This window comes from Mizuhopecten yessoensis, unplaced genomic scaffold, assembly GCF_002113885.1.
Source record: "Mizuhopecten yessoensis strain PY_sf001 unplaced genomic scaffold, ASM211388v2 scaffold4999.3, whole genome shotgun sequence".
Classification (NCBI taxonomy): Eukaryota; Metazoa; Mollusca; class Bivalvia; order Pectinida; family Pectinidae; genus Mizuhopecten; species Mizuhopecten yessoensis.
The window spans coordinates 1237828-1263907 of NW_018405829.1; the positions used below are offsets into that span (position 1 = coordinate 1237828).

The 26080-nt window shown below is 36.5% G+C and overlaps 2 protein-coding genes across 2 annotated transcripts in view; one reads left to right on the forward strand and one right to left on the reverse strand.

The window, feature by feature from the left end:
* Positions 1-6196, forward strand: part of LOC110450141 (calpain-2 catalytic subunit-like) — a 36654-nt gene extending 30458 nt beyond the window's left edge. The window contains exons 21-22 of the mRNA XM_021497425.1: positions 1603-1661; positions 2432-6196. Coding sequence (XP_021353100.1) covers positions 1603-1661; positions 2432-2458 — 86 coding nt within the window. The 3' untranslated portion in view covers positions 2459-6196. The remainder of the gene's footprint in view (positions 1-1602; positions 1662-2431) is intronic.
* Positions 4504-26080, reverse strand: part of LOC110450142 (CD9 antigen-like) — a 35747-nt gene continuing 14170 nt past the window's right edge. Inside the window, exons 2-8 of the mRNA XM_021497426.1 lie at positions 17419-17619; positions 17070-17144; positions 15452-15550; positions 15035-15136; positions 8818-8901; positions 8092-8162; positions 4504-7047 (exon numbers count right to left, since the gene is read on the reverse strand). Of these exons, the coding sequence (XP_021353101.1) occupies positions 8103-8162; positions 8818-8901; positions 15035-15136; positions 15452-15550; positions 17070-17144; positions 17419-17619 (621 nt within the window). The 3' untranslated portion in view covers positions 4504-7047; positions 8092-8102. The remainder of the gene's footprint in view (positions 7048-8091; positions 8163-8817; positions 8902-15034; positions 15137-15451; positions 15551-17069; positions 17145-17418; positions 17620-26080) is intronic.

Below are 26080 nucleotides of genomic sequence, written 5' to 3' on the forward strand. Positions count from 1 at the left end.
GTTTGAAGGAGTTTCAGATAATGTTGCAGAAAAGTAGAAAGGATTGATACGATATTTAGACCAGGTGGTCCGTATGCAGGAGCTGGACCAGTAGTTTCCTTCGTATCGATTCAATTTGTGACGCATCTGTTATTTGTTGAGTTTTTCACCTGAGCATTTATGCTATTTTGAGTTGATTATCCGTAACTTCACCATATTGTAATGGCTGTGATTTCAACAACTGCCGTGATAAAATCTGGTCTTCTGTTTCTTGACTCGTTCGTGGCCTCCATACTTCCCTGGGGAACCATCATGACTTGTATCACGAGTAGTGCAAGAAACGGCTACCGTTCCGGATTACATGGTTCATGTAAAGTTTTTAATGATCTTTTATTTTGGTGACTCCTTGGTAACCACTGTTGTCATTTGGTATGCACTTTGATCCTATATTTGTGTTTTGACGTGAAACATATTTCTTCTATTTCACTTCAATATGATATATTGGTATTTCGTTTCCTGTTCGGTCGCCTTCAGATATATCTTGTTATGAGTATTGATTATTACATGTATGTACGCGGCATCTCATTCATCCTCACGTAGATGTAATTGTTTATCGATAATACAACATGATGAGCTTACTTCATGCATTTACTTGTAATAAATCTATTATTCAACATGTGTGTTAGCACCAGGTTCTCTATTTCAGTCACTGACGCTGTTAACGGCTGGTGACGTTGGCTACATAGTTGCATTTTTGAAGAGAAAAAAAATATGTGTGTCTGACTGATTTGTATCATGAACCAATAACTCTTTATGCCAATATTTGCTGAGAAGTTATCAGCAGTGCTGCTTATTGCCTTAATGAAAATAAATAAACACAAGCATCATTATATAAGAAACGCACTTGGTAACATGCTATCACAATAGAATAAGATATCCTATCTTTTATGCATTTTTTTTTTATAAAAAGATAATGTGCATAGATCAAATACTATCAGTTACAATACTCCATCTTGGTCGTTAGTGAGTCTTGTGATAAATGAGCAAGCACATATGATGGGGTACTTGATATTTTGATTCAAAGTGTGTTGTGGAACTGTCGTCATTGTTTTCTTTTGAATTATATTATTTAGTCCATTTATTGATTGAATTCCGCAGACTATTGTCAAATTATTAACATTAAATTTTAACTTGAATACTAATCGGGTAGGTCATTTTAATGTTTCGGTTTCCCTCTGATACGTTCTGATTGGTTAAGGCGTACCACATTTCTAAACTATTTGACTATTTATATATCTAATCAATACCAATTGATGAAATGAAATTAATGTATAGTTATAATTAACCTGTCCCCATTCATGTGATAGGACCATTTTCTTTATAAGTTGGTTTGTATTTCTTTTATTTATTACACTGGGTGTCCGAATGTTGTGTAACACGTACGCGTCAGGCACTTTTTTTGAAAGTTCATACCATTTGAAAATTGGAATGTTTCATAAAACGTTGATGATGTTTCCCCTTTAAACATTCAAAAATAAATGGTAACACTATTGGTTGTATTATGTATGTCGTTCGTTTCTCTACTACAATGATCAATTACCTTTTTATGTTCCTAACGACTAGAACGCAGACAGAACCTGCCAAAAGACACCTCGCAGGACCAGAGTGGATTCCTCCAGGAGGTAGGATATCATAAGTCACTGTAATCTATCTGCACGCGTTTAACTCATCTCAATATTTTAACTGTTTACCATTCATTCTGTATAATTGTATAATGTGTTTATAAACATAGCCATATACAGTCGAACCTGGTTATCTCGAATTCTTATAACTCGAAGACCCCGTTTAACTCGAAGTATTTCATCGGTCCCGGCCAAAACTCTTCTTAATCTTAGTAATAAAAACTCTGATAAATCGAACTCTGAAAACTCGAAAAATTTGGATATCCCGAAGTGAAACATCGGTCCCAACAACGTAAATCCTACATAAAAATATATCCACCTCGAAGTTCTTAAGATTCACAAGTCTATCATATATTCTTTAATTATTTGATACATATTTGACGCAGTGCTACGGAAAACATCGTTACGCTCGGTCATAATTACTTCGATTAAACTTATGGCATTAAAATGTGTTTGACTGTAAAAATAGTTTGTACAAATAAAAACAAACTTCATCAATGTTGATTAACAACAATTAGTACTTACTGCGAGCCCGTAAACAATTTGAATGACACTTTATTTACACCAAAGCTGCCGACACATTCTAACCAGAAAATGGGTCACAGTGTGCGGTCATGCGTAAATAAGCTCCACAGTAAAAATACTGACTTGGTAAATTTTTATCTCGTTTAGAAGAAGCAGTTATATTTCCTTTACTCGCTGAAAATGAATTAGTTATCAACACGTTCGGCATTGGAATACTATTTAACACGTTTGGTTTTTCTTTTCAGCTCCTGCGAACAGCCATATATTCCTAGGCAGCATTAACCATGTCATACCATGTTGTTCATCCAGCAGTCTAGAAATAAGCCCGAAATGATTGCTTGTCCAATACCTTGCCTAACCAGTCCTGTCCAGTTCCAAACCATCTGAGGATTTTCTCCTGTTAAATACTTGACAATAGGGGATCATAGTCCAGTACCTGACATAAAGATACAACCCATGCAGTCCAATACCTTGCAACTAGCAAGACGTGAGTCCAGTCCAGTACTTAAAAGACTGAATTGGATATTTAAAATGAGGTCTCGATTGGTTTAAATTGCGAATAAAGGAACGTCATTTACAACGTTTACTGCATTGCTGTATATAATTAAATTGACATCCATGCAAAACATGGTCATCTTCTGAGACCAACGTTTTTCTGCAACACCTATTACAATACATTGATTCCCCTTACGATCCTCTGTCTGCAACGTTTTACCTTTCTCTCGGTGCGCAACGTGCAAATTATGTGGTCTGGAAACTGATGAGTCATAAAGGATACATTGCAATCAATCGGACAAATGTACAAACATACCAGTGTAGAGTGAATTGAGTATCGTATATGTATGTAACGGACCTGCATATGCAAACTGGCTCTTTATCATATGTGTGACCATGAATTAGAACAAACAGATTGGGTAGCCATGGTCTTTGTGTGTGTATATTGTAAGAACGAGTTGTGTGTTGTATTAATTTGTGTAAACTCTTATATAGAAAGGAAGTCTTACCGACGAGCATGACAGGTCTTTATTTTCAATTCATGTCATAACAGGGTAAAACACTTCTTCTAAATGAGTTTCACTTGATAATTGATTCCGCAACTCTCTAAAAATAAATGTCCTCTGAGTGTTACATATCAATAATGCCGTCATTCGGAATACGGACGTGGTCATCACTTATCTAAGTTTATATATATATATGTTTTAATGGGGAGTCTATTTATGACGTTTTGAGAGAATGTTAAATAACTGAATCAGGTACATATTACGTTTGATTTAATATTATGTAAGATATATGATTGGTTTAGTATGTCCAGAAAATAAGAATGGCTACATAAAGTATTGCAGAAAATACGAACACTATAGAGAGCCAAAGGTCAAAAGTAAACTATGCTCAAAGCAATCCCCAAGTTTTGTATCCGAGTATTTTTTAATCGTACATCCGAGAAAAAACCCATAGATATATCACGGTAAACAGTATCCGACAATTTTAATAGATTATATTCAACTATTTTGAGAGCGTTAGTGTATCCTATTAAGCGTTATCCTTTATTTCCTATATTATGATATGGGCGACCTGTCTGTACAGTTTAGCCGTGTATACGCCGCACGTGAGTTGTCATTACAGACAGAATTGTGTACAACATTACCCAGAGTATAACGATATTATTGTGGGAAAAAAGGGATTTCTTATATATATATACTTTTAAAGAAATATTACAGAATGATTACAGTGATTTTAGTGGTTATATATAGATTTTATATTTTCAGTAAATTATATATATATCAACTTATGTTTTTGTCTATTTGGTTCCTTTACTTTTGATATATCATACAAAACATATCTTTATTACATGTTGTGATTTACCCTTACTGAAATATATTTTGTACCGTTAAAAAGTTGTTTTCTATTTGTCTGTCTCTGTTAATGATTGCGATAAAATCAGAGAAAACCTGCTCCATAGTGACACAGCTATGACAGTAACGAAATGAGTTCCCATAGATGGTAACACCATTATTGAAGACAAAACGACTGAGATTGTAAATAAAATGGCATTGTCAGTCTGTATTGATTAACTTTACTAAATAACCTCTATCATCTAGCCAATACGGCTTCACAATAATGATTTACTGCCTGTGAAATATTTAACTTAAATGTAGCAAATTCTAAACATGATTTTTTGAGCTAACCTTAAACGCATTCGTGTAAACGAAACGCGCATAATTACTAGTTGTTTCATTTGCAGCCGCTTAAAAAACGTAAAATCACTCTCATCTTGTGTGTATGTACATCGTGAAAAATGAATCCAGTAAGAATATGTCTTTTAAAAGATTTTTATTGCATTTAACCCAGTCAACACATAAAACACGATTTCACTGTCATATACAGCTGTGAAAAATCGTTTACAACAGTCTGCACAGCTTATCTAGATACAATTGTTAATACTAGCTGGTAATTTATGTATACATACATTTTCGGCAAGACCTTTTAGCTCATGGTGCCAAATAAAACAATTAAGATTTAAAATATTATTTATCTGTACTATATGTATACGTTGATTTACCTGTACAACATGTAAGTGTATTTACCTGTATGTATATTTAGCTGTACTAGTTTAAGTAAAACAACATGAAATGGTCTTTAAGAAAGGTGGTGATAGGTTTTGATTCCACAAACATACAGAAAAAATCCTTCATTCGTTTATTTACAAATCCATGATTAGCACGAATGTCCCTCTCTTCTGCGTCGGTAAACCTGCGCTCTTTTAAAGGTGTTCAAATTCCCTGCTTATACTGTAATTCAGCTATTTTTCGCGGGACCCATACATTGTCAATCTAATTCTCTACAAAGTGTGACCGCTAATTCAAATTTCTAGATCATTTTCTTTCAGACACATACCTACTACTTTTCTTTTCTGTATTTCAAAATCCCACACCTTTTTTTGTGAAGAATAATCACAAAAGATTCGCGAAAATAAAATAAGTTACAACACGTGTTACATGGGAATACCGACATTCTTAGTTTTTGGTGAGTAACAGGTTTCTACGTGTTTCATACCATGCACAACTGTATTTCAACTGTACATTATTATGCTTTGTCTGTAGGCGGTAATGAAATAACACATACACACTGGATGCACAAACATGACACTGGGTAAAAATGCAATAAGTAAAGATAATGTCCACCACAATTGTATTATATAGAAAAATAAAGATTTATGAGTAACAAGGAGACCCGTGTCAGTTTAAATATACTGCCATTGCGAGAGATTTAAAAAAGGCAAAGTGTTCTAAAGGAGAAATTGGTCAAAACGGATTGATGATACGTCAAAATGCACTTTATTGCGACTCGTTGTTTAGAGTTATCGACCGATACCATACATTGCTTGCCGCTAGAGGTCGCTCATGTAAGCGACACATATAATCACTGTATATATTTAATCAAATCTGCAGTTTTGGTTTCAATTGCATAATTTCTCAATTTTACTTCCTTCTAGGCACTTATATATTACTTATCACGCTGCAATATCGGAGACATCACGTGAAAGTGGAAACAGTATAGGAGTTTTCATCACTGCACACACAAACGCTTAAACATATATGTGACACAAATATGATCTGCGTACATTTGTGAGTGAAGCAATCGAGGATGCAACTACAACACAGGGCAGGCCGAAGCAGCTTGTTTGTTCGTTTATTGGAGTGGTTTACGTCCGCTTCACTACCGAGTTATTCGGTCATACAGCAGACGATAAAAGCAGCTCAATTTAAGCCAAGTTTGTACCGGTACAATAATGTTATTTTGTTTGTGAAAAACTACCACAAATGACACCTGTCAAATGTTTATTTTCTCTCCGTATGATGTCGCTGCGAGAGCCGGCATCTTATTTCCTGCGAAAAATTTACATTTGGAGGCATTGAGTGACTATCTTGTTGTGAAGAAAAGCATCTCGGTCACTGGCACTTTGAACATGTAGTGGACAAGATCTTTGTACATTTTTTTGTTTTGTTTTTAAAAATACACCAGATAAAAGCTATATACCTACACAAAATACAGATTTTGAACATTGTACAAAAATTATGTAAAATAATGTAAACAGGTGAAATACCGAGGCCAAGGCTAGCGCATAGCATTTGTCCCACGGTAACAAGGATGTCCGTCCGATCGTCCTGCGTAGTTGGATCATCATCAGACTTCCGTATATATGTACGTCCGTATGTCTGTTAACTTCACCTCCACATATGACGAGACAAATGTTTATATATAGTACGGATGGCAAGCAGCAATAAAATAGTTATGAAAATAACGTCTAATCGGTGGGGTGAAATGAATTCTTAAACAAAAAAAAGCACTAAATATATATGATCTCATAGACTAATGATATTTGCTAGAAAAATCGACGACTAGCTACACAGTTAATGATGACGTAATCACTTAGAGCGGTCGTGAAATACAGCACGAGTGAACTATCAAAATCCGGCGAAAGGGACATATAGCGAACAAAACTTATGAACCTGCTTTCTTCACAACATATCAATCACTATGCATTAGATCACTTTGCATGACAAATTATCAAAACATATATAATCTTATATATAACATCGATACTGCTTCAAAGCATAGATTTCAGGTTTAGAAATATCTTCCGGCCGAATCGCTGTTTCCAAATGTTTCTTTTTTCTGCATTAGCAATGCACACGCTTATATCCCATACAGGGCACGTGGGATATATATTATAAATACATCCCGCATAATGTGACAACGCGTCATAAAACAGCCGCTGCCATCCAATCTCAGTAGAAATTAAGAAATCCACTACATTTATGCCATATACATTCATATAAATAAAGACATCCAGAGCAACCTGCAATGAAAAAACAAAGAAAATCATAAATTAATCTCATTGTTTTCAAAAAGAAAAGTGAATTCAATAATAGTTAAAGTAAACTTGAAAAAACACTTATAACAGATCATAATCAAACATCTTTAATTCGTAATTGATAGTTAAATGAAAATTAACTGCAAGTAAATAAAATCAAATACAAATCTTCTTAACTTATAATTAAAGTGAACTACAGTGTAACCTATTATTAAAGTGAGTTATAAATTCGTCAAAAAAGAAAAATAAGCTTGATTGACTTCAAATCTTACATCAATTTCAAGTAATAATCAACGGCAGAATAAACCTAGATAATATCAAACCAGATAATGGTCTTTTCATCCTGCGTTTATATTAAATGAGAGAAGTGAGTTTAAGTGAGCTTAAAATGACATAAAATCTTAGTAAGCTTTAGTGATATCGAATCAATATATAAAACTGTCTTCATTATCAAAGATAAGATAAGCTTCTGTTGCAAAACAAATCATTTATTATGTATTAAATTCAAACCAAGTTCAGTAACACCAAACCAACGATGCCTCTTTATAGTTATACTAAACAGAATGTTAACCGTTACAGTATATCGTATAGAAACATTTGTCTCCTTAACGTAAAGTTAATTGATAGTAAATGAAACTTCAACAACCTTATACTAATGTTTAGATATAGGCACCTCCTTCATGTTGTAAAAAGCAAAATAGGTTCACGGCTACAGATTCATATATGATCAAATGTGTTTTCCTATAAGTGACGCATTTGTCAAAGTATTTCCTTTGTCTAAAATTACTTACATACCCAAAACGTTTATACCTGTCTATACATTTCTCCTGTTGTTACCAAGAGGGCAAATGACAGCAGGCCAATTCTGTGTGTAGATTTGTTTGAAAACCCTTAAATATTGACATCTCCTCGTACACTGTACAACACTAGAACATGTTAGTAATTTTATAAAGAGTGATTTTATAAATTTCACAGTACGACGTCATGGTACATTTATTTAAAAACCTGAAAGTCAAGAACGATATTTACCTGTGGGTACGTTACGCTGACACGTCCCGGATCGCACAACACAGAACCATGGAGAATATCATTCCCAGGATCTATACAAACAGGAAGTGACGTCATCATTATAAACATACAGCTTGATCTTGACGAAGTCTCCATTTTTCATTTAGTTATGTGTCTATCATAATTTCGAGGTGAAATATCATTAATTTTAAAGGTTAAATATTCAAAATAAAAATCTTTATGACGTCAAAAATATACCTGAAAATATAAAAACACGGTTTCCGCAAAACGTTAAGTTAAACGTTATTTTTTTTTTCAAAATGACCAAATTCTCAAAACAGTTTTGAATATCTAACGTTCTTAAGCGGGGTGTCTCCAGAGTGAATGTAGAGGATTAGAAACATATCCCCTATTTTACGACATACGTAATCATTACAGTGGTAAACAATATATACATACCAGTATTACAATATACATTATATATATACTGCTTTCATAAGAGTGTGAAAGTACCTAGGGTAACCTCTCGGATAACTGGCACCCGAGGCTGTCACACACACTGTTAATCATTGATAGGGCGTTTGGATGCACCCTTCCATTGAATTCATGTTTTAGCGAGTGTGGAAGGAACAATTTGTCTCAATAAAGTGTTCTACCTTACTTACTAGTGTCTACCACACTGATATAAACATAGTTGACAACGATATGAAAAATGACCAGTTAAATATTGGTCAACCATTTACTTACCAGTATAAACGCGATGCCAATGGCCACTCCCGCCACTATGAGGAGATTCTCTGAGAAAAACTCGTGTAGTTTGTCATTACAACCCTGTAATATATAAACGTTAAACATGAGCAGTGCTTCTTCCAGTTTTGATGGTTGTATAGGGTTTAACATCCTATCAATAGTCAGTGTGATTTTCGGGAACACAATCCTAGTTAACTATCTGTAATGAGCACTTCAGGAATACCGTAACAAATGAAAATGGCTGAAGGTGTTGGTATGCAGCTAAGCAGGGGATATTACAAAATAACCACTTAATTCTTGTTAGCGGCATTGCGACGATTCCCATTTGAAGAAACAATCGATACGTTAAAAGCATGTCATTTCAGCAAGAAAAAAACACCCCATATAGATAAATCAATAACAAAACAAAAACTCTTCAAACCAATTCTGCTGACATATTATTCTTAGATGCCGAGGAATGAATGCATCAATGATTTTAGAATAAGTTTGACCATTCGCAGGAACATACTCATGTTGTCGAACTTGACGCAGATATCACTGACATTGAAATGTGAACGCTATTATTCATCGTAAATAGACTAAGGCGAAGGCCATATATGTTAAATGAATGCTTCATTCATTGCTCTGATGTAGTGGGGTTTTTCTCAATCAATTATCAAACAAGAGGCCCAGGGGCCTTAATAGCTCACCTGGTATTTTATTTTTCAATTTAAAACCTGCTGAGTACCATTCAGGTTTATCAAAGGAGTACAAGTAACAAAGTTGCATCTTCCATTTATAAATATTCAATTCCCTTTGCCCAAAGATTCTCTAAAACAAGTTTGGTTAGGTTAAAATCCCTTCAACGGTACAGAAGGAGAAGGATCTTTAATGTTTTCCTCTATTTCCCCTAATGGGCCCCACTAATCTGCCCCAAAGAAGGGGAATCCACACACCTCAGTTTAAACAAAATTGATTCTTTTCTCCCTAAGCATGCTTCAGACTGCATTTGGTTTAAATCCCTTCACTTGTATAGTAGGAGAAAAAAAATCCTCTATTTCCCCTATTGGGCCCCGCTCCTATGCCGCCAGAAGGCCCACACCCTCCGTTTATACAAACTTGAGTCTCCTTTGTCCAAAGATGCTCTAGGACAAATTTGGTCAAAATCCTTCAATTGGTTGAGGAGAAGATTTTTAAAGATTTACCTATTTTCCCCTATTTGGCCCCGTCCCTCTGCCCCCAGGGGGACCATACCCTCCGTTCATACAAAACTGAGAACCCTTTGGCCAATGATGCTCCAGACCAAATTTGGTCAAAATCCCTTCATCGGTACAAAAGGAGAAGGATATTTGATGTTTTCCTCTATTTCCCCTAATGGGCCCCACCCATCTGCCCTTAGAAGGAGGCCCACACACCTCAGTTTATACAAAATTGATTCTTTTGTCCCTAATCATGCTTCAGACTGCATTTGGTTAAAATCCCTTCACTTGTATAGCAGGAGAAAAAAAATCCTCTATTTCCCCTATTGGGCCCCGCCCCTCCGCCCCCAGAGGGGCCACACCCTCCGTTTATACAAACTTGAGTCTTCTTTGTCCAAAGATGCTCTAGGACAAATTTGGTCAAAATCCTTCAATTGGTTGAGAAGAAGTTTTTAAAGATTTACCTATTTTCCCCCTAATTGTCCCCGCCCCTCTGCCCCCAGGGGGGGGGGGGGGGGGGGGGGGGGGGGTATACCCTCCGTTTATACAAAACTGAGAACCCTTTGGCCAATGATGCTCCTGACCATCAGGATAACCTTCGGGCCAGGTGAGCTAATAATATATTAATATCCATATGTGGTAGAGTTCCTATTGTAATAAATGGGTAGAATAATCCAAACCACTACATGAATTGTGCTATAAAGATTGGTTTGACAAAACTGTTTACTTTAAAGAAAACCATCAACGAAACGGCGTTTTCGTTAAACGAAAGAGAAATTCTCAATTGTTTTTAAAGTGTTTCTCTTAATAAGAAGAAACAAATTGGGGTTAAGGGTCATACGGCAAGATATTGAAGATAAACTATTCTCAATGCAATGGATACAAACGTAAAATGTTGTGCTAAAACTATACATTGTATTAAGTTTTTTCTTACCAGGGAGGGGGTTACAAGTTACGATATAACGTGTGTTTAAGTTGACTGTTCAATACTTATAATATCAAAGATATTTGCAGCATTTGAAAATAGTTTTTCAACTGACTTTCAATAATGATAATGTTTGAGATATCTACAATATTGAAAAATATTCGTTAACCGTAAATAAGTGTATATTTTACTGCTCCTTCTCCTTTACTATGTGTTGTACATTGCTTGATGTGTATATTTTACTGCTCCTTCGCCTTTATTATGTGTTGTACATTGCATGCTGTGTATATTTTACTGCTCCTTTTCCTTTACTATCTGTTGTACATTGCATGCTGTGTATATTTTACTGCTCCTTGGGCTTTATTATGTGTTGTACATTGCATGCTGTGTAGATTTTACTGCTCCTTCTCCCTTACTTTGTGTTGTTCATTGCGTGCTGTGTATATTTTACTCCCCCTTCTTCTTTATTATGTGTTGTGCATTGCGTGATGTGTATATTTTAGTGCTCCTTCTCCTTTACTATGTGATGTACATTGCATGCTGTGTAAATTTTACTGCCCCTTCTCCTTTATTATGTGTTGTACATTGCGTGATGGGTATATTTCACTGCTCCTTCTCCTTTACTATCTGTTGTACATTGCATGCTGTGTAAATTTTACTGCTCCTTCTCCTTTAGTATGTGTTGTACATTGCGTGATGCGTATATTTTACTGCTCCTTCTCCTTTCCTCTGTGTTGTACATTGCATGCTGTGTAGATTTTACTGCTCCTTCTACTTTACTATGTGTTGTACATTGCAGGCTGTGTAAATTTTACTGCTCCTCCTCCTTTACTATGTGTTGTACATTGTATATTTTACTGCTCCTTTTCCTTTACTATCTGTTGTACATTGCATGCTGTGTAAACTTTACTGCTCCTTCTCCTTTATTCTGTGTTGTACATTGCGTGATGTGTATACTTTACTGCTCCTTCTCCTTTATTCTGTGTTGTACATTGCGTGATGTGTACATTTTACTGCTCCTTCTCCTTTAGTATGTGTTGTACATTGCGTGATGGGTATATTTCACTGCTCCTTCTCCTTTACTATCTGTTGTACATTGCGAGCTGTGTAGATTTTACTGCTCCTTCTACTTTACTATGTGTTGTACATTGCTTGATGTGTATATTTTACTGCTCCTTTTCCTTTACTATCTGTTGTACATTGCGAGCTGTGTAGATTTTACTGTTCCTTCTTCTTTACTATGTGTTGTACATTGCGAGCTGTGTAGATTTTACTGCTCCTTCTCCTTTCCTCTGTGTTGTACATTGCATGCTGTGTAGATTTTACTGCTCCTTCTCCCTTACTATGTGTTGTACATTGCATGCTATGTAAATTTTACTGCTCCTTCTCCTTTATTATGTTTTGTACATTGCGTGATGTGTATAATTTACTGCTCCTTCTCCTTTACTTTGTGTTGTTCATTGCGTGCTGTGTATATTTTACTTCTCCTTCTCCTTTATTATGTTTTGTACATTGCGTGATGTGTATACTTTACTGCTCCTTCTCCTTTATTATGTGCTGTACATTGCGTGCTGTGTATATTTTACTCCTCCTTCTTCTTTATTATGGGTTGTACATTGCGTGATGTGTATAATTTACTGCTCCTTCTCCTTTACTATTTGTTGTACATTGCATGCTGTGTAGATTTTACTGCTCCTTCTACTTTACTATGTGTTGTACATTGCGTGATGTTTGTGTTTTACTGCTCCTTCTCCTTTACTTTCTGTTGTACATTGCGTGCTGTGTAGACTTTACTGCTCCTTCTCCTTTATTCTGTGTTGTACATTGCGTGATGTGTACATTTTACTGCTCCTTCTCCTTTACCACGTGTTGTACATTGTTTGATCTGTTGACATGCATAAGATGTGCAAATATTACATTGAAAAAAAAAGAACAAAAAGTCATTTCACTACGCGCGGTACAGCGTTAACGTTCTTTACTTTGTGTTGTTCATTGCGTGCTGTGTATATTTTACTCCTCCTTCTTCTTTATTATGGGTTGTACATTGCGTGATGTGTATACTTTACTGCTCCTTCTCCTTTACTACGTGTTGTACATTGCATGCTGTGTAAACTTTACTGCTCCTTCTCCTTTACTTTCTGTTGTACATTGCGTGCTGTGTATATTTTGACTCCTCCTTCTTCTTTATTATGTGTTGGACATTGCGTGCTGTGTATATTTTACTTCTCCTTCTCCCTTACTATGTGTTGTACATTGCATTCTGTGTAAATTTTACTGCTCCTTCTCCCTTACTTTGTGTTGTTCATTGCGTGCTGTGTATATTTTACTGCTCCTTTTCCTTTACTATCTGTTGTACATTGCATGCTGTGTAGATTTTACTGCTCCTTCTACTTTACTATGTGTTGTACATTGCGTGCTGAGTAGATTTTACTCCTCCTTTTCCTTTACTATGTATTGTACATTGCATGCTGTGTAAACTTTACTGCTCCTTCTCCTTTACTTTGTGTTGTTCATTGCGAGCTGTGTATATTTTACTGCTCCTTTTCCTTTACTATCTGTTGTACATTGCGAGCTGTGTAGATTTTACTGTTCCTTCTCCTTTACTATGTGATGTACATTGCGTGATGTGTATATATTACTGCTTCTTCTCCTTTATTATGTGTTGTACATGGCGTGCTGTGTATATTTTACTGCTCCTTGGGCTTTATTATGTGTTGTACATTGCGTGCTGTGTGTATTTTACTGCTCCTTCTCCTTTACTTTGTGTTGTTCATTGCGAGCTGTGTATATTTTACTGCTCCTTTTCCTTTACTATCTGTTGTACATTGCGAGCTGTGTAGATTTTACTGCTCCTTCTACTTTACTATGTGTTGTACATTGCATTCTGTGTAAATTTTACTGCTCCTTCGCCTTTATTATGTGTTGTACATTGCATGCTGTGTATATTTTACTGCTCCTTCTCCTTTTCTATGTGTTGTACATTGCATGCTGTGTATATTTTACTGCTCCTTGGGCTTTATTATGTGTTGTACATTGCGTGATGGGTATATTTCACTGCTCCTTCTCCTTTACTATCTGTTGTACATTGCATGCTGTGTAAATTTTACTGCGCCTTCTCCTTTCCCAAGTGTTGTACATTGTTTGATCTGTTGACATGCATAAGATGTGCAAATATTACATTGAAAAAAAAAGAACAAAAAGTCATTTCACTACGCGCGGTACAGCGTTAACGTTCTAAGTCACTCTTGACCTGGATATTATCCTCCTTCTTCTTTATTATGTGTTGTATATTGCGTGATGTGTATATTTTACTGTTCCTTCTCCTTTATTATGTGCTGTACATTGCGTGCTGTGTATATTTTGACTCCTCCTTCTTCTTTATTATGTGTTGGACATTGCGTGCTGTGTATATTTTACTGCTGCTTCTCCTTTATTATGTGTTGTACATTGCGTGATGGGTATATTTCACTGCTCCTTCTCCTTTACTATCTGTTGTACATTGCATGCTGTGTATATTTTACTGCTCCTTTTCCTTTACTATCTGTTGTACATTGCATGCTGTGTAAACTTTACTGCTCCTTCTCCTTTATTATGTTTTGTACATTGCGTGATGTGTATATTTAACTGCTCCTTCTCCTTTTCTATCTGTTGTACATTGCGTGCTGTGTAAATTTTACTGCTCCTTCTCCTTTCCTATGTGTTGTGCATTGCGTGCTGTGTATATTTTACTGCTCCTTCTCCTTTACTATGTGTTGTACATTGCATGCTGTGTAAATTTTACTGCTCCTTCTCCTTTACTATGTGTTGTACATTGCGTGCTGTGTAGATTTTACTCCTCCTTTTCCTTTACTATGTGTTGTACATTGCATGCTGTGTAAATTTTACTGCTCCTTCTCCTTTACCAAGTGTTGTACATTGTTTGATCTGTTGACATGCATAAGATGTGCAAATATTACATTGAAAAAAAAAGAACAAAAAGTCATTTCACTACGCGCGGTACAGCGTTAACGTTCTAAGTCACTCTTGACCTGGATATTATTTTCTGTATTTCATCACGATATTTATAACGATAAATGAAAAAAAAAAAAAAAGTGAAAAAACAACTACTCACCGACATGGTTGCCTCGGCGACACAGGGAAAAATGTTGGAGTTGATGACACAGGAGGTAGTTAGATAATCAACAACACCAGATGTGGCGCCGCAACACTGGAACTGAAATGGATATGCCACGTTGGTGTCTATAACCTTTAACATCTTCCGTATAGATATTTTCTAAATTTAGCTGTTTTTCCAATTCGACAAGTAATTCCTATTTGTCTACTAGTGTTCTAACTATTTCAAACCGACATTCCTAAATTTCGTTTTAACATAAGCATTACATGTTTAAGCTAAATGTTATAGACAGCGGCTGGAAACTGAATTTCAAACCGGCATTCCTAACATTTATTGTTTTATCAGCCGTATATGTTTTAGATAAATATTGACGTCATTGACCGGAAACTGAATGGTTTGTCACATTCGGAATACCTCGTCTTGGACCATCTTCATGAAGTTCTTGGATTCTTGGTTGTTTTGACACGATTCATCCACCTTCTTCTGCAGGACGTCGGAGACCAGCTGTTTCAGCTGTGTGCAGTAAAACAAAGTATTGATTTAAATTTCATTTTACAAGATAAATACGTTATATTTAATGACTTGCTGTTAATAAATGCACTTGAAGCAATTTTCCTGGACTTCCAATAGCATTGGCATTTGGAAACACAACCAGTTCAAAGATAAACCATGTATAGCGAGGCAAAATCAATCAATGCTTAATAACCATAAGGACAATATTTTTCTTTCTTTATAGCATAACTACATGAAAATCCCTAATAAACAATGAGTAAGTGTCTAAAAAACTAATTATAAATCCTATCTCTTAATTATGATGTTCTATCACGCAATAGTCGATCCGGAAATGTGATCAGTATTTTTTTTCAAAGGTGCAGAGAAATGGGGGTGGGTGGGGGNTAGGAATCTTGAAGTTCCAGACATCTCCTGAATTAGCAATGGTTACAGTTACTGGGTTTTTAATACAACACCGTTACAACAGCTGATAATCGACCAAACCATTATCTTCCCTGCTGGGGAGTGATGGGACATTTAGGTATAATCGATCAGTGCAGTAGTGTGTTCTACTACTGTAAATTATTGTACATATATTTCACGTTTTTTCGTTCAGATAAGCGGTATATTTTCTTACTCCGTACAAACACAATGGGGAATGATCAAGATTTGCAATGTACAATTTAGAGACAATTTGGGAGGACAGTTTACCTCCTCTGATAGTCTACACACAATCGCCACACTGGTCCGGTCTACACACACAATCATGTTGCTCGTCCACAGAGACCAATTAACAGTTTGTCTCTATGGTAACATCCGTCAGTAACCAATAGTAAATTAATATTGATTTGCTGCATTCAAACTCGTGTCGATTGCATTTTTCCTCGTTCAGTTTATCGTCTGGTACAAGCATTCCAACGCATGATTAGCTTAATGACACTAATGTTTTTTTTCCTTTTGCGAAACCTTAAAGTCCTAACTTCAATAGCATGTATACGGATTTAATATTGCGAATTGGGGGCAAGAGACTTGGGTAATTTGAAACATTATCTTGAAAAAGTATTCATAATACATAGTAATTATATCTAATTTTTACGGTTATCATTTGCAAAGTTGTTTAAGCTTTGCATAATTGGATCCAGGACCAAGCTTCGAAAGCTTAACAATTTATTAGGGAAAAAAATGGATTTCTGATACCTACGGTATTTCATTTCGTCATTATCAAATTTCCAAACTATTCTACTGGTTTTATGGAGACAGCGTTTAAGAAAGTTACAGGATAGACGCTTTGAACTCAGGTAAATATTGACAACTGACTTTCAGATTTGGTTTTAGTTTCACAACATATATTGTGTTCCCTCTTCTACAACGCTGATTCATCAATGTTACCATTTGCCCTATTCAATCATATGAAATACACTATTTCGGTTAAACATAACGAAACTGGTCACGTGACCTTACACAAAACCACATCCCGTCGGACGAGACTTCATCTCAGTCCTCCCTTTGTGATGACGACAAGTCGCCGCGGTAAACTTACCGAGTCCTTCGCCATGACGGCCCAGATACCCGCTCCTAATAGGACGGCGAAGATGATGAAAAGGAAACCGAAGAACTGTAACAAAATAGAAAAACGTCAAAATGCTTCAAAGAGGAAAGAAAGAAGAATTGAGACCAAGCTTCCAGGTATACTTAAAGTTTCATGTTTATGATTTCTGTTTATGATTTCTGTCAATTTCACCACTCGAAGCTGAATAACCTGGACCTCAGCATGGGTTAAATATCCATTCATTAAAAACGTGTAAGAAAGCAGCTTAAACGAATTCGAACTTATCAAATCAAGAGATTTTCAGCAAATGTGACGATCATACGACGATAAAATTACTTACCAGTCCAAGCATGAGCTGGTTCTCCCGGATGGCACCACAACAACCAAGGAAGCCTATGACCATTATGATGACCCCAACCACGATCAAGATGTAGGCCCCGGTGTGAAGGAAGCCGAACTCCTCTGCGCCATCTACGTATTTGTTGAAGTTGTCTCCCACTAGGATCCATATTCCAACGGCAAGGATGGCGCATCCCAATAACTGTTAGGACAGAAGGGCAGACATAATGGTAAACTGACGCAGACAAACATGTCAGGACACAACAATACAGGATAAGGATATTACTTTGCGTTAACGTTTGTTTTGTTTATGGCACTGACATTGAAACTTTACAAATGCTTGACAGAACTGTTTCGTGCAGTTTAGCGGAGACAGGCGGCACGTAAACATGAACAATGTCATCATTAATGAGCGTCATTTCTCTCGGTATGCCAGTTCACGACGATTGTCCGTCTGATGTTTACCACAGGGAACATTTAAATCAGTAATGCTTAATGTATTCACCTGACGTTTCTGAAAGTTATACATTTACACGACGTTGTTGTGCGGACGACCATTTCTTCAAGCGGCGTTGCGCAAGAGAGTAACGTATCTTCAGAGTCAGATAAAGAACAAAACAAAAAAAAAATATCACGGGACTTTTTTTTAATTATTTGAGTAAAAAACAAATTCTGCAAATGCACAAATCATCAGCATCCTGTAATTTTACTTTAAATCCGTTACCCGAAAACAATGGCAGTGAGAAGGGCACACTGAATGAGATACAGAGATGAAATTAAAGATGATATGTCATACAGATCTGTATGCCGGTGTACCAATGACAAGGGGCCTACATCAACTTTTTACATTCCAACCAGGGGACAGATGATAGTCAAAGAGAGTTATTTAGTGAAGCTTTAATCGTGTTCTCTTTGATATTGCATTATATGTTATAATTGTGTTGACTTACGCATGAAATTATATCTAAATGTAAAGACCAGTGAAACGAATGACATGTTTTAAAATAATCATTCCGCCACGATTTTCCAAGCTAGCTTAAAGTTGTCTTTTCCTAGCTGCTACCGGTAACATGAATAATATACACCAGGAGTGCTAACAGGCATTCCCACCTGTTGGCCACCAACTGTTACGGGACCCTGATAGCTTCTCGGTGTAGTTTGAATTCTACAGTATTGGGATCACATAACACCAGGTAGATGTAAACGAAAGGTGCGTTGTACATCTACACGGTATCCTCAGTCTCTAGGTTTGGTAATTAATAATTGTACTCGATTGCATCCAGCTCGTCTTCATCAGCAGATGATACATTGGAATAATTTTGAAATGTATGATATTTCTATATTCCACAATTAAAACATAATGAAATCATGATAATAAAGAGAAGTTTAAAATTTCACATAACACATCACCAGATTTTATATTTAGCCTGAAAACCCCGGATCCTTCTAGTCACAGAAAATTTGAGACTTTGACGGTCTACTGTACTAACAAGGCACAAAATGTTACCAATGTCTTTCACGATACATTAATTCTTTGAACATTATTGTTGATGTTATAGCCTAAAAGACATGTTTTTATCCTGTACCTGAAACATCGCTCATCAGATGGCGCTACTGTACAATCTCTTACACGATCAACTTCCGGTAGACGCTATCACGATAAGCGAAACCATTGCCAGAATAGATAAATACGTGCGCTTACACTGTCCGACAGTCAGGCACGTACATCTCCCGATTGGTGGATAGCACTGATCCCATACGTAAAACTCAAACGGTGTGAGTGATGACTTTACGTGTTGCAGATTCCTGGCAGTGACAGAGCGGATCTAGAAGGGAACTCAGAGCTTCAGGAAAGCCCTTAGTCTGACAGGTTTCTTTAAAAAGCATGCAGTTTTCACACTAGGAAACCCACTGGCCTCAGGAAATTGGGAATCTCTCTCCACCCCACCCCCTCACCCAGCCTAACGAGGTGTTGCATGTTCTTGAGAGTGACATAAATAATGTATATTATCAATAACAAACCGGTCACGTTTGTGTTTACTCACAAAATCATTTTCAGTTATTTTAAAACGAATAAATTTTGCAAATTCTTTTAAATACATATGCAAGACCACACACTTGTGTTTTTTTAACGAATCAGAAAGCACGAATCAGAAAGATCTCATTTATTGCGCGGACGTATATATTCACTCGTGCGCGGTTGCTTTTTATCACATACTTTCCGTAATTGGTAGAGATCGAAACAAAGATTTTATAAACTTTGATATTTTTTGCAAATACCTGGAACTTTTCAGTTTGCCATGACAAGGGGATTCCCATAAAAAGTAGTTCCGGCTAGTAGGTAAGTACAACATTCCGTATTGCACATGTGCAATACAGAACGTTGTATTTCATGGTCTGAAAATTGCTTGTATTACTATAACAAGATTCAACAGGTATGTGATAAAAGGTTTTATTACCCAATAAATGCAAAAACGTGTTTCAACATTGCTAAAATCAATGTACGTACTCTGCAACTCGTTTTCCTTCCTAAACACAGCCTATGCTATCGATCTTGGTGATGGTTATGGTATAGCCGATGTGCTATTTATGGTCTCCATGACGCTCAGTGTCCTATTTTTATTCTTAGTGAAAACAAGTGCAGTAATTGAATTCGTGTCCCGATTTGATCAAGTCTAAGTTGCGTGGACCAGGTCGGGTTGGGTTGACCGTGCAGAGAATAAATGGATAGACACGCATTCCAGAAACGTGCTATGCAATTAGAATTAAACAAGTTCAGATTGTCTTGACACGCAATTAAAAACGAAATGAAGTTTGAGGACTGATATGATTTTAACGATAATTGACACGCGTTAAGATATTAGAAAAGCAGCACAGATAAACATTTGCATATCTATAATTTAACACTGTGTAGAACAACTTTTCATTGGAAGAAGGCATTTCAATGTGATGTTAAGCAGAATCCTCATGTTCGGTCTGCAGTCACCGGAAGTTTCCACTTCAAATATTCCAACTGTAGACGCTTAGCTAAAACTACGGGCTTTCATTTTGTGGCATGGATTTTTATCGCAACTTATAGATGTCCGACAGGTGCCGTGGAAGATTTTATCTTCCGTTCTAATTTATTCTAATCTCTGTAGGAGGCGTGTATACTTATGGAACAATCTGCATGATAATAAGGGACGTGTGTACGATATTACCCGACTGGGCCGGACATTTCGGTAACAGACCGCCAAGTAACACCAAGCAATACATATTCTCTTTCTATAATAACGCCACAACGGTTTGTGTGATAACAGGTCACATTGTCAACATTTGCTTTGCAGGATTGGTTGTTCATGTGTCCAAAAGCAGACAATATGATTTTCGGATATACCTTTTTCATTTTATTGAATATAAATTATGTTTTTAGTATGAAGAATCACGTATAGTAACTACCGGATTTACGAAGCATTTCCATGAAAATGGCAGGTCATTCAGCTTTCAAAGTATCACGCGAGAAGGAAATCGGAGAGAGTGGGTGTTCATGAAGGAAGGACTGGGCAGTTATATTTATTTTACCTCTCTATTTTTTTTAAATTAAAAATGTTCAACAAAGGATTTCGTGATATGCCTGTATAATAACCAAAACACATATAACGATTTATGAAGTTTATTTACAAACGTCAAATGAATTAAACAGGTTTTTCCTGTTTTTGATGGTGAGTTCACAAACCTACGCCCAATGTTGTCCCGGAAACAAACAAAACATACTAAAATATAAACCACCACGCCAGAATGAAATCTGGATACTAAGAAATGCGGCATATTTTTCCAATAACGGAAATATTGACATAACGTTTAATACTAGTCCAGACCCCGGTTGAGGTTTGTTTATTATGCACATCGATATCAAGTATGCCGAGAAGGTACAAGTACAATATAACCTTGATCGTTGCATAGATTATATATTCAAGGTGACCTTTCTGAAATATGCCGTACCGACTGACATGAAATATCAGTGTGAAGTTTATAAAGAGCAAACATGCTTAAATAACGAAATGTCCTAGCTGGAAGGTATCGTCTAGATTTTTGTAGGTTTCGAGATAAAAGGAGATTTCACGTTTGAGAAGTCAATATTTAAATAACAATGCTTTACAATATAAAATCATGACCTTGTATGATTAACTTCCGTATAATCTCTTTTTATTCAACGGTTATTGGAGTATCGCCTGTCATTAGGGATCGCCGTATAAGATCAAAATGAACGATAGTTCATGTTACAGGAAACTAAATATGGGACATGTATTAAAGGGTATTAACTAAATATAGGAATTTCCGGCAGGAACACTTCCCTTTAAGGCATAACATAAAATTGCATCTTGTTTATTATACAACAACTTCCGATGCTCGACTTTAATGATTTAAGGCTGGTGCTTTACTCGCAATCAATGTATTTGCGTTAACAGTCTTACTTAAAATAACACCATATTACAATAATAATTTAAATTAATTACTGTGTTATTGAGAAATGTTTCATATGATAATGAAGGTTATTGCTTTGAGACGTCAAACAGAGTAAACGCCATTTTTGAGATGGCTAGGTAACTCCTTCTGGCAATGTACAGTTAAAAATATCAAAAAAATATTGCATACAGACAACTTTAAAACTCGATACATTTCGTCTTCGGCTGTGATTGTTGACATCTTGTTTATTGTAAAATTTGGCATGGGATTATAGTTGTACCACTACGACAGGAACGGCAGCGCGGGCAGACATGGCTCTTACTTTTGATGAGAAATAACAGCAACCCCGGGTCAATTAACCGTAATTGATATCACGATGAGACGAACAAATCCATTCGGTAAGAGATTTTTCTAGGAAATGTAACGAGACAGCACTCTCTGACAGAGGTATCAGGGTATAGCTGTTATATTGTACGGTGTAGACTATTTGACTTTTATAGAGATTTATATTTGAGCATTTCTGCTCAGACTCCGGCTGGGTGATTTGTAATTGGTTCTCGCCGAATCTTTGCTATATCAGACCGGAACTGGACAGGTGTGTTTTACGATCATCTTGCAAGATACAAGTTGGTAGACTCTGTCGACGGGTTTCCAAGGTTTACTTTAACCTTGATATCCCTCATTATCTCTTTCGAGTAGTTATACGTTTATTTATTAGCGCAAAAAATGTTTCCGTTTAATATTGTAAAATCATTCACCATATCAACGATTACATTTCTCAGCCACACTTGAACGAAAACCGTTTTTCGTTTTCTGTTACAGCACACAATTTTTTAGTCTCTGTTTTCGAGGGTTTTATCCTGTTGCTAATAAGGTCCTGTTCTTACAATATTTTAGTGTACATTTTCTTAACTAGCTGTTAACTTTGGCTATAGGCTACGACAGAGTTAAGTCTGCCCACCATGTTTCGCCAGCTTTGAGTACGGTGACCGACTAGTCCACAGCTTCGTTGCTATCTTAGGCTATGCTATACGTTAAAGTGCACAGTTGAAATAACAAATCCAACGATGCATTTGTCACATAAACACCGGTACTTCCCCAACATACCACCACCTGACGCCATATTAAGAGTGCTACGTGATAATTAGATATGTATAGTGTATTAGAACATTCACTTCTTGTTTCAGTCTTTTTGAGCAGTGTCTAAAATACCATCTGGATACCAGACCTCCTTCACGTGTTTTGCTACCAAAATATGTATTGTTTGAACATAATACATGTATGAAACGCGATACTGACACAAATGGTGTATCAGCCTTTTAAATATAATTATAAATTTTAATGGCGATATTTTACAACTTTTGACTTAGAGACGTTTGCTATCCAGGCAGCTGTCAGTTCAAAGAAATCGTGAAAGTGAAACAGACGCCGGTAGACATGCGCAGACATGCAGAAATGGGTCAATCATGCCGACATGGACAAGAGATCACTGTTTATTACACCAAACAGACCTATTTTCTTACAATAATACCATGTGCACGAAGTGGTACAGCTATCTATTGTCGAAAATACCAGTGAGCTTCCATGTCTGAAAGGTCCCAGTCAGGCTCGAGGTTTACAACGTCTGAATGGGCGGGAAGTTCAATTCAGTATTTGAGGACTAACGTATTCAAAAGATATCTAAAACTCGTTTTGATACTCTTTGTCAGTGTTTGTATTGATTGTTGAGACAATACTAAAAGTAAACAATAGTATTATTAGGCATATATGATATCAAAGTATATCCGTCATCGTAATTTGAAACCCCCCACCAATGTCTGGTCACAACACACCGACGTAAAAAATGTAGCATGTTCCGAACGGCTTCTTGATGTCTCGAAGGTTTGACGTTGGAAATAAGAAGGAATGGAAAAGGGTTAGGTGCACATTGAGTCTTTAAGCAAGCTTCTGCGCTTTATCTCCTTATGTCACTACAGGATACAGTAGATGTGAGAGGTGATAGCGATTGTATGCGTCTGGCACAAAAGCTGCGAGAAAGATATTAGTTCAGGGCGCAAAGGTGCACGCGCACTGATAGCAGATTCAACAGACAACTGTTGAGTTCTGTACACAACATAATTGAAATACCAGGGACGTGCTTCCCATAACCATGTAGAAGATCACGAGACTCAGTCGCTATTATTACATCAACGAGTGTTAATATTTACAGTCATTTTGATATGGCACATGATCTGAATGCCAGATACACCTTCCGCCGCAGACAGAACTCACAGTGGTTCCAATCACTACGTTAAGACGCTTGCTGTCAGTTTGTGGTTATGCAAATTGAACAGTCCATGAGCAGATCAATAGCTTGCTATACAGTAACTGTGAATCACTAGAGTGTTTACCTGTGCACAGCCTGGCCAGATTTCAAAGAAGCTCGTTTCTTCATTACCCTTCTATCATGATCATGAACGCATTCGCCTCTTTGTGAAGACCAATTAGGAGCGATGAATGTGACCGAGAACAGTAAAGAATAAACAGTAGAAATCAATAAGAAGCCATTGTTCCACTTTATTTAAACACTCCGTCCTTTATGGGCCCTATATCCTCGTTACCAGGTTGGTGATTGTTTATGTTGTCCTGACAACGAGATACGTCAGATCTTTGTCATGGAAACGTTTCGTTTCAGTGCAAATTTATATGTTATGCATTAGTCACCACGACCCTCAACAATATCACTAAGACAGCTAATCGGATTATTTTTATTGTGAAATCAGGTAATCTACAAGGGCTTCTGTTTTAAAAGAAGTAAACTGATCATTATGCTGTATTATCTATGAGTAACCTAAACTCTAACAAACGATTTGTTCGCTATATCTATAAGTGATGAAAATCGGACAACACGAGCACTTACAAATTATAGCGGTACTGCCATAGTGTTATTACTTTAAACAAATCTGGTATTTCCAACCACAAGATATACTTTTACACGTCATTTTTTTCAAATGACACCGGCGATTTTATTGGAACAGAACATAAAATTCGCCGAACGTAGGGCAATACCTTACACGGGGCGTAACCATTAACACAGGTAAATAGCTATCATATAGTTCCATCACGGGGCTAACGGGATCTATTAGTATTAAAAAGGTATTGTAATGCACCAATCAACACAGAAAGTCCTCGTGATCTTTAACAACGAGAACATGTATTTAGGGTGAAGATTGTTCTGTAAAGTACACTGACACCAATAACAACCAACATCCATTACAGCGCTTAGGTACACCTGTTTATTGATCGTTCGAAGGCTGATATTCATGAGATTATTTATAGGTATATTTCCAGGAATAAACTTTCCAGGTTTAACCTTCTTTCTCTATCAGACAAACAACCATGTCAGCTGAACAACGGAACCCATAAAACTAGACAGATATTACTTATTAACCTCTGTAAATATAGCAACGGACCCTAAACGACAGACCTCTATTACAAACATATATATGCGTCCTTAAATTACAGTTCGGAGTTATCGGACAATGCAATAAAGCTAGCCACACAATCGTCCTACGTTATATTAGAGACCAGGTTTCCTTGGCGCCGTTAAAGGGCGTCGTGAATGAAGTTGTCTGATATCACAGTAAGGTGGTAAACAACCCCAATGATAGCCATTCGATCTGGGTACGGTTGTAACAAGCCCCAGTATCTTGATTAAACATGAAGGTTAATTTTATATCGCTGATATTTTAATTAAGATTAAAACTGAAATATGCATGTCTTTTGGATTTAAAATGATCACTGTCAGAAAATGAACACGATAGAACTGTTAGAAATAGTAAAAGAAAAAGAAAATTGAAAATTCATTTTCTGTAATTCTAAGGCTTTTGAAGATTGATTAAATTGTATTCCGTATAGTAAGTAGACTGTTGTATTCTTTACAAACAATTGGTGTACGAACGGCTTAAATGACAGCAATTAAGGGCAGTTTTTGCTGACACGTATATGTAAAGGTGGAAACAAATACTTGAAACACCAATTTTCACAACATTGATTATTTTCGTTGTTCTCAAACATAGAAATACAATGTATGGTCAGTTCTGAAAGATACTAGGACATGGATTGTTTGTCGTCTTGCCAAACGACATGTGACCTGCATCTGTAAGCTCATTTCACCAAATTAAATAATATACGTATTCATAACAGCAGCAATGTCCAGATTGCTGGTTAGCGCTCCA